The sequence below is a fragment of the Alosa pseudoharengus genome, unplaced genomic scaffold (assembly GCF_046254945.1).
Source record: "Alosa pseudoharengus isolate Yale_2024_CS ecotype anadromous, Long Island Sound unplaced genomic scaffold, YU_APseudo_1.1 YU_APseudo_1.1_scf_12, whole genome shotgun sequence".
NCBI classification, from domain to species: domain Eukaryota; kingdom Metazoa; phylum Chordata; class Actinopteri; order Clupeiformes; family Clupeidae; genus Alosa; species Alosa pseudoharengus.
Genome location: NW_027468587.1, coordinates 10,896,141 through 10,905,744, shown reverse-complemented (window position 1 = coordinate 10,905,744; position 9,604 = coordinate 10,896,141). Strand labels below are relative to the sequence as shown.

The following is a 9,604-nucleotide window of genomic DNA, read 5'->3' as shown; positions in this document are numbered from 1 at the left end:
TTGTAATAAGATATGTCGATGACTTCGGGATGTACTGGGCTTTGTAATAAGATATGTCGATGTGACTTAGGGACGGACTGGGCTTTGTAATAAGATATGTCGATGTGACTTAGGGACGTACTGGGCTTTGTAATAAGATATGTCGATGTGACTTAGGGACGTACTGGGCTTTGTAATAAGATATGTCGATTTGACTTAGGGACGGACTGGGCTTTGTAATAAGATATGTCGATGTGACTTAGGGACGGACTGGGCTTTGTAAAGTGGACTGTTCCCCTCCCTGCCTGTAATGGCCATCAAAAGGAAATGGTCAATGGCAATTAGAAAATCCATTGCAATCTGAACCAATAACATGTCATAGCAATAACCATAGCAACCACCAATTTAGCGATACACTTGGAAGATGCCTAAAGCTGGTGGCCAATCAGAGCGAAGCCAAACATGTGTATGTACGTTTTTAATGTCAAAATAAAAGGCTGTTTTTTTCCTACAGGGTTTTCAGAGCGTGTAGAACAACAAGCCAGTGCATTTTCTAAATAAAAAGACTTTACAAAAGCACCTTAGGGAATGTTATGAAATAAATAAAAAGTGTTTAGCATTAGTCCTTTAAACACTGGTTCAATAGACTGACGTTGAAGCCTGTCTCTCTCTCCCTCTCTCTTTCTCTCCCTCTCTCTCTCTTTCTCTCTGTCTCTCTCTCTCTCCCTCCCTCTGTCTCTCCCTCTCTCTCTCCCTCTCTCTCTGTCTCTCTCTCTCTCCCTCCCTCTGTCTCTCTCTCCGCTCCAGATCAACAATAAGGTGTGTGGGAGTGTGTCCGTGCCTCGCCAGGTGGCCCAGGATGCCCAGCAGGTCCGGGAGTTGGTCCTGACCAGCCCCCTGGGTGTCCGTCTCCTTGGCGACCGCATCATCAAGAAGGCCATCCTCTCTCCCCGCACAGCACTCATCAACTTCCTGGTGGAGGAGTGAGGCGGGGCTAAAAACACAGATGCCTTATTGACTGAGTACGCTGTCACTCAAGTGGACTCTGAAGTGAATCCGGGAGATGGGCTTTTGCTCTCCTCTTACCTCCTCCACCCATGAACAGGGATTTGGAGTGCACTGAACGCTTTTGTCCTTTCTTTTTTAACTGAAGACAAAAAAGACGTCTATTTTTTTTTTACTCTGTGTGTGTTCGCGTTGACTCCTGCAGCTCATAGCCCAGCCAGGGAGAGGGCTGGCCAGAGACTCGGCCTGTCCGTCATGAAATTAAAATGTCTGTCTAAAGTGGCTCTCAGTCTTCTGTATGACTTTCTTTTCCCGTAAGCTCCCCCCCCCCCGACCCCCCCCCCCCCCCCGGAGTCACTTTCCCGAGTTCCCGCATGTGTTTAGACACTTAGGGATACTTATAACACACAGGGCTACATCTGTGTGTTAGGGTGGGGGGTCTATAAAAATAGTTTTTAGTGAGTGAAGCTTGGTGGGTCAGAGTTGTTATGATCCCTGTGTTGACATGTTGGTACACACACACACACACAGAGAGAGAGAGAGAGAGGGAGGGAGGGATACTCACACATAAGTACATGTGCACACCCCTATAAAACAAGTAGGCATTCCCACAAATACAGACACATGCTCATACACAACTTAACACACATATACAGTACACACTGATACATACATGCAACCACAACAGGCCATATACTCATGTTAACCCTACACACACACACACACACACACAGAGTCAGATAGAAGATGGAAGTGAGAACTCACTCTCAGAATCCAACTTTCAGATTGACACACACACACACACACACACACACACAGAGTCAGATAGAAGATGAGAGTGAGCTCTCACTGTCTCACTCACTCAAACCTTTGATTGACACATGCACACATACATACAAACACACACACACACACACACACACACATCCATTCCTGTGAGATGAGCTCCAGGCCTGCTAGTGTTGTGTGTGTGTGATGGAATGCGTCTCCCTCGTCCCGTCCCACAGTGACTCAGCAGCTTAACTCTCCTGCCCTGCCAAGCACCAGATGGGACTGGATTGGGCCGGATCAAACCCGGTCCAGAACTCTCCTCGGCCTGGGAGCTCCTATGAGCCGGAACCACGTGGACCCACAGCCCCTCTCGGCTCCCAAAGCTCTGTGAGCTGACCGGATCAAACCAGGCTCTGAAACACCGCCCCACTGTCCACAGCTCTCCGCAGCCAGCTGGCACCCGTGATACGGAACCGGGCTGACCCACATCTCGCTCACCTCCCAGAGCTCCACATGAGCTGCCATGCCTGTGTCCACCATAGACTGTTCTATATATACAGTCTATGGTGTCCACAGAGTGACCATGCCTGTGTCCAGCCTCAGTGACAAACGAGTAAAAACGTAGTTACTGCTGCAACGTTAAGGGAACACGTGCTGTAGGTTTTGCATGCAACAACTGGACACCACTCAGAGTAATATTGTTTGAGAAGGTCATATAGGTCATTCAATTTGTACTTTAAATATATGCAGATACTCTGAATTCCAGACTCACTGTGGATCAAGCTGATCTGCCTGGACACAGCCGGACCTCTGCAGTCCACAGCGATCTGAAGAGTGTCTGGATGTGATGACGGAAGGGCATACGCATGTGTGTATCATTAGTGCTCAATTAACACTATCTTAATACCATAATCACACCAAACGTGTCGCGCGCGCGCGCGCGTGTGTGTGTGTGTGTGCGTGCGTGCGTGTGTTTGTGTGTGTGTGAGAGATTGCAGTCAGGAGAACGACAATTTTGTTTTTGAAATGAAGCTTGTGCTTCTGCTAGTTGAAATTCTATTCTTTTCAGCTGTCTCAGAGCTCAGAGTCTGACTATAATGGCCTTTCATCATGTTCAGATCTCTCACACACACACACAGAGCATACTCTTAGTAGCTGAGCGTGATTCACACACACGGGGCATACCCTGAGTAGCTGAGCGTGATTCACAGGGACATGATCTGTCCAGCACTGCTACCTTCCTCTCAGGGCTATATTAAGCCTTTGGACCAGCAAGCAGGAAGTGTTTATTGCTGACTTCACACTCACACTCGCATTGTGTGCTGACTTCACACTCGCATTGTGTGTGTGTGTGTGTGTGTGAGAGTGTGAGTGCGAGAGAGATTCCTGTTTAAAGGGGCTTTCGTCAAACCACTCTGAAAGTAACAACAGCTCTTTTTGGGGTAGGTTTGGGTTGCCCACACACACACACCTACTTGTTTGTTTGCTAATCTGTTTGTTTGTTGTATGCCTCTATGTAAATGCAGTCTTTGTGACTGTGACGTGTGTGTGTGTGTGTGTGTGTGTGTGTGTGTGTGTGTGTTTGTGTGTATGTGTCCTGAAGTCCTGAGTTCACATCCAAAAATGGTGCAGCCTCTAGCCTCTTTTATTAGTCCCTGGCCTTCGGCCCTAACACAGTGGAGTGTTATCAGGTAAGCGTGCATAGAGACAGAGAGATGTTGCCATGACTATATCTGAGAGAGAGAGATGTTGGCATAACTATATCTGAGAGAGAGATGTTGGCATGACCATATCTGAAGGCCTACTCTTATTTTTTTTAAAGACTTGAAGTAATAAAAGAGTTTTTTATTTTCCAGTTAAACGTTTACGGCTGTGGATCATATGAACAGGAAAAGGGAGTCATGAGGCTGGCTGTGTGTGTGTGTGTGTGTTAGACTCCACGTCCTGTCCAGATTCAGAGTCAGGTGGTGTCAGTCGCTTGCTTTGCAGTCTCCATGACTGGGCCTGATCTCCTTACCTCTGACCTTGTGACCCCTGTCATTTGTCTTTTCATCAGATTTGATTGGGGTCCCACCACAGCAAAGTCCACCGAGTCCACTCAGAGCAGAAATACAACCTCAGACTGGGGGAGAGATGAGTACTGACCGCGTCATTAATTAATAGGACTGTAATTTCAACATGTCCTTAAATGTCCTAGAGACACACGCAGCACAACCTGTGTGTGTGTGTGTGTGTGACTTGACGAGTGGGGACAGACTCTCCTGGTCCCTGGCTGTCCGAGTGTCCAGTGAGATTGTGTTTTTGTTCCGATGTATCAGATGTATATTACAGGAATCCCACACCTGCAGGCTGAGTGTGTGAGTAGCACAGGCGTGTTTGGCCACCACTGATCTGACCTGTTATGGGTTAATGAGGCCGCCAGTAATCTTATCTCACAGGGGGCACATTAGAGGAGTCTATGTGTCTTCTAACCCCTCTCCTACCTCCACTGGGAGCCAGGATAGTAGACCCCTCCAGACTGGGGACTGGCAGTAGGGTTGATTGTATTGTATGTATGTGCTTGTTGTATTTGAATGCCGCATTTATGTTCGCCTTTTGCATTTTGTGTGCACGTGTGTGTGTGGAGTGAGAGAGAGTTAGAGTGTGTAATGGTGTATGTGTGTGTGTTGAGGGAAAGAGAGAGTGTGTGATGGTGTGTTTATGTGTGTGTTTGTGTGTGTGTATTTGTGTGCGGTGTGTGTGGAGGGAGGGGGGGGTGTTTTTATCAGGGATAGGCATTCCTCTCAGCCCTCTCTGTGCAGATAGCATTGCCGCAGTGGAATGCTTGGCTCGTGGGGTCCAGGGGAGTGGCGTTCTCACACTACCGAATCTGCTCTCATGGCAGGGGTCACAAGGACCAATGCACTGACCCGCAGCAGGCCACCTGGGTTACCTCCCACACACACACACACACATATTCACATTTGCACTAGTCACAGTACTGAACCACACATCCAGGCTGCAGCTTCTGTAATTATGTGTGTGTGTGTGCGTGTGCGTGTGCATGTGCGTGTGCATGTGTGTGTGTGCGTGCATGTGTGTGTGTGTGTGTGTGTGTGTGTGTGTGTGTGTGTGTGTGATAGTAAGTTGCAAGCTCTAGTCTCCTTGGTCTGGGAATGGTGCACGTACCTGCAGGTCTTCCACACATGTTTATTCTGGGCGGTGGCTGTTTGCGCTTGGCCACCTTCTCCCGGCATAGCCAAGTTGAAGGGAACCTGGAACCTGGAATCTGGCCATCATACACACAAGAGCCATCACAACAAACAAGCCCCAACAGGAGGCTGTGCCTCCTCTCCTTTCTTCTCCTCTCCTCTCCTTTGTTTTCCTCTCCTCTCTTCTCTCCTCTCTCTTCTCCTCTCCTCTCCTCTCCTTTCCTCTCCTCTCTTCTCCTTTCCTCTCCTCACCTCTCCTCTCCTTTCCTCCCTTCTCCTTTCCTTTCCTCTCTTCTCTTCTCCTCTCCTCTCCTCTCCTCTCCTCTCTTCTCCTTTCCTCTCCTCTCTTCTCCTCTCCTCTTCTTTCCTCTCCTCTCCTCTCTTCTCCTCACCTCTCCTCTCTTCTCTCCTCTCTCTTCTCTTCTCCTCTCCTTTCCTCTCCTCTCCTCTCTTCTCCTTTCCTCTCCTCACCTCTCCTCTCCTCTCCTTTCCTCTCCTCTCCTCTCCTCTGTCTGAGAGCTGACTGGCATGTGGTGGCATCAATATGTGGTGGGCATGTGCTGAATCCTGGTGAAAAAAAGCCCTCTTGGTCCTCAGCCTGGCACACCCCAACTCCCATCAGCATACCAGAAAATAGCACTTGGCACCATCTTTTCCCTTCTGTGTATGTGTGTGTGTGTGTTGTGTGGATGTGTGTATCTTTGGTGGCCCATGAGATACTTTACACCTCTGGTCATTTACACACCCAGCTCCCACACCACGCTTGATGTACAATCCAGCGTTTCCATAGAAACAGCAAAAATAAGTGTTCCAAGGCGACTGAGTACACATAGGCGATCTGTATTGGGGGGAAATGAGGCGGCACGTTGAGGAGAGAATTATGACTCTGCTATGGGTTCCAGAATGTTCTCCCCCACCCTGCTAACTAATGGAAAAACACAACAACAACACAAGAAAAAAAGAAAAAAACAGGGTGGGGCCTGATGGGGCTGAGATGTTCTGCACATTTGTTCCCAATTTCACAATTAGGCTGCTGCTGTGACCAAGCCGTGTGGTTCAGGATGGAAAATCCAGGCGCCACTGATAATGGTGGAGCCTTGAGAAGCCTCGTTGAGACGACTTTCACTGCCTTACCTACCTACAAACCAGAGGTGTCTACACAACCCCACACACACACACACACACGCACACACTTACACTCACACTCATACTCACACTCATACTCACACTCACACTCACACACACACACACACACACACACACACACACACACACACACACAGTCTCTGCAAAATATCTCACGCAAAGAAGGCTTAAGGTTTTAATAAGCCAGTTATACACCAGAACAGCCATAAAATGCTGTTTAAATCTTAGCTACCACTTCGTGCAAGCATTTTTAATTGAGTTTTCTAACCCACTTAAGGCAGTCGGGCTAGTGAAGCAAATGAGCTCCGGCTCATGATGGATTGCAAGTTTCCACTTTGTTTTGTTGTCATTCCCATCCCATATGTCAGTGTGTGTGGCCCCAGAAGAGTGACCCCTAAAGTGTGCCAGCTCCCGTGGGTGTAGCGTGAGAGAGCCTGTAAATTCGGGCTATCCGTGTCGAGCGCGCCTCTGATGTGGCCAGCGTCTCTGCAACATACACATGGCTGCGGAGGCATTGGTCTGTAACTGCGTTGTGAAGTCCAGACTCCACTCTGTGCGTGAGGTGCACCAGCTAAGGGCACCACTACTCTGCCGACTAACAGTGGTGGACATTACTTGAGTACATTTACTCAATTACTGTACTTAAGTCGCTTTTTCATGTATCTGTACTTTACTTCAGTATTTCAATTTTGTTAAACTTTTTACTTTTACTCCAGTACATTTTGAGGCCAAATATCTTACTTTTTACTCCACTACATTTTGTGACAGCTGAAGTTCCTTTTGGAAAAAAGACTGTCCAAATACATGTGTTACATGTATATTTTCTATTAAGGCTAGGCTTTAAATAATGGTGTTGCCTAACCTATGTTATTATCCACTATTTACTGTACCTTGTTGACCCCTTTTCACAATATTGGTGTTAGCATAACTAGCCTCTTGACACCATCGAGCAAATGATAGACAATGATAGACAAACTGACACTATCAAACACAAAAGGGAACATCTTGATTTGGTCTGAAATTGTAAAGCATTCAACAAAGAAAAATGTGGTTACTTTGAAATATCTAAGATAAGATATCACATTAGCTTGTTTTTAGTTCTTTCTACATACAACAATTATTAGCTGATTTTGTCCTTGAATGGAGGAGAAAGGCTTAATGAATGCCTATGTCTGTGCCGAATCATTTCAACAATAGTAAATGCAACTGTATTAGTCATAACACATTTCAAGACTTTTACTTTTGATACTTAAGTACATTTGAAGGCAAGTACTTTTGTACTTCCACTCAAATGGAAATGTAAAAGGAGGACTTTTACTTTTACTGGAGTAACATTTGACCATGTGTATCTCTACTTTCACTCAAGTACAGGATTTGTGTACTTCGTCCACCACTGCCGACTAAACACACCCCTCGAAAAACAACAGGAGGGCCTCAGGAACAATGGGATGGGGAGCAGACCCATCAGATAGACTAGGCGTACTCATGGGGTACTCAATGACATTGTCCCTGGGGTGTGTGAGTATGTGTGATTCTGTGTTTGTGTGTGTGCGCGTGCGCGTGTGTGAAACAAACCCTTCCATCACCTCAAACCCCCAGCCACCAGCTCACCCCATGTCCTTCCCACTAACGTAGTTTCCATTGAAGGTCAGAACACAAAAGAGAGTGTAGTCCCAAGAGAGGCTCCAGCGCAACATGAGTCTCCCTGTCTGTGTGTGTGTGTGTGAAGGGTGTGTGTGTGTCTGTGTGTGTGTGTGTGTGTGTGTGTGTGTGTGTGTGTGAAGGGTGTGTGTGTGTGTGTGTGTGTCTGTGTGTGTGTGTGTGTGTGTGTGTGTGTGTGTGTGTGTGAAGGGTGTGTGTGTGTCTGTGTGTGTGTGTGTGTGTGTGTGTGTGTGTGTGTGTGAAGGGTGTGTGTGTGTGTGTGTGTGTCTGTGTGTGTGTGTGTGTGTGTGTGTGTGTGTGTGTGTGTGAAGGGTGTGTGTGTGTGTGTGTGTGTCTGTGTGTGTGTGTGTGTGTGTGTGTGTGTGTGTGTGAAGGGTGTGTGTGTGTCTGTGTGTGTGTGTGTGTGTGTGTGTGTGTGTGTGTGTGTGTGTGTGTGTGTGTGTGAAGGGTGTGTGTGTGTGTGTGTGTGTCTGTGTGTGTGTGTGTGTGTGTGTGTGTGTGTGTGTGTGTGAAGGGTGTGTGTGTGTCTGTGTGTGTGTGTGTGTGTGTGTGTGTGTGTGTGTGTGAAGGGTGTGTGTGTGTGTGTGTGTGTCTGTGTGTGTGTGTGTGTGTGTGTGTGTGTGTGTGTGTGTGAAGGGTGTGTGTGTGTCTGTGTGTGTGTGTGTGTGTGTGTGTGTGTGTGTGTGTGAAGGGTGTGTGTGTGTGTGTGTGTGTCTGTGTGTGTGTGTGTGTGTGTGTGTGTGTGTGTGTGTGTGAAGGGTGTGTGTGTGTGTGTGTGTGTCTGTGTGTGTGTGTGTGTGTGTGTGTGTGTGTGTGAAGGGTGTGTGTGTGTGTGTGTGTGTGTGTGTGTGTGTGAAGGGTGTGTGTGTGTCTGTGTGTGTGTGTGTGTGTGTGTGTGTGTGTGTGTGTGTGTGAAGGGTGTGTGTGTGTGTGTGTGTGTCTGTGTGTGTGTGTGTGTGTGTGTGTGTGTGTGTGTGAAGGGTGTGTGTGTGTCTGTGTGTGTGTGTGTGTGTGTGTGTGTGTGTGTGTGTGAAGGGTGTGTGTGTGTGTGTGTGTGTCTGTGTGTGTGTGTGTGTGTGTGTGTGTGTGTGTGTGTGTGAAGGGTGTGTGTGTGTGTGTGTGTGTCTGTGTGTGTGTGTGTGTGTGTGTGTGTGTGTGTGAAGGGTGTGTGTGTGTGTGTGTGTGTGTGTGTGTGTGTGTGTGTGTGTGTGTGTGTGTGTGAAGGGTGTGTGTGTGTGTGTGTGTGTCTGTGTGTGTGTATGTGAAGGGTGTGTGTGTGTGTGTGTGTGTGTGTGTGTGTGTGTGTGTGTGTGTGTGTGTGTATATGTATGTGTGGTGTGTTTATGTGTGTGTGTGGTTTGTGTTTGCGTGTGTGGTTTGTATGTGTGTGTGAGTGTCTGTATGCTATGTGTGGTGTGTGTGTGTGTGTGTGCGTCCCATAGGCTGGCGTATCGGTAGGTCATGATAATAGGGCCTGTACACAAAGCCATGTGGATCCATGGCGACTGGCTGCTCTCTCTCTATCTCTCTCTCTCTCTCTCTCTCTCTCTCTCTCTCTCTCTCTCCCCGGCCGGCCGGGCCATTTGGTTTGGTCCCTGTGACAGCACACTCATTCTGCCTCTCGCTCTATTGTCTGCTCCGGCTCCACTCTCTGCCATATCCACTTACACCATATCCATTTAGTCACTCATTCACACACCTACTCACTCAGCAAGCACACTTCCTGTGAGGTGGCTACCTGACCTGTGTTGATGTTACAGCTTACAGTATGTGTACCAACTGGAAATTTCATTCTGAGTAATTATTCGTAAACTGAGTACTAACTGTTTAAATGTTTTGCTTTGACTTTG

At 47.7% G+C, this 9,604-nt stretch overlaps 1 protein-coding gene across 1 annotated transcript in view; it reads left to right on the top strand.

Moving 5' to 3' along the window:
- The window catches only part of lars2 (leucyl-tRNA synthetase 2, mitochondrial), an 89,828-nt gene extending 88,562 nt beyond the window's left edge, over nucleotides 1-1,266 (top strand). The window contains exon 21 of the mRNA XM_076280145.1: nucleotides 787-1,266. Within this exon, the coding sequence (XP_076136260.1) occupies nucleotides 787-966 (180 nt within the window). The 3' untranslated portion in view covers nucleotides 967-1,266. The remainder of the gene's footprint in view (nucleotides 1-786) is intronic.
- The last annotated feature ends 8,338 nt before the right edge of the window (nucleotides 1,267-9,604 follow it).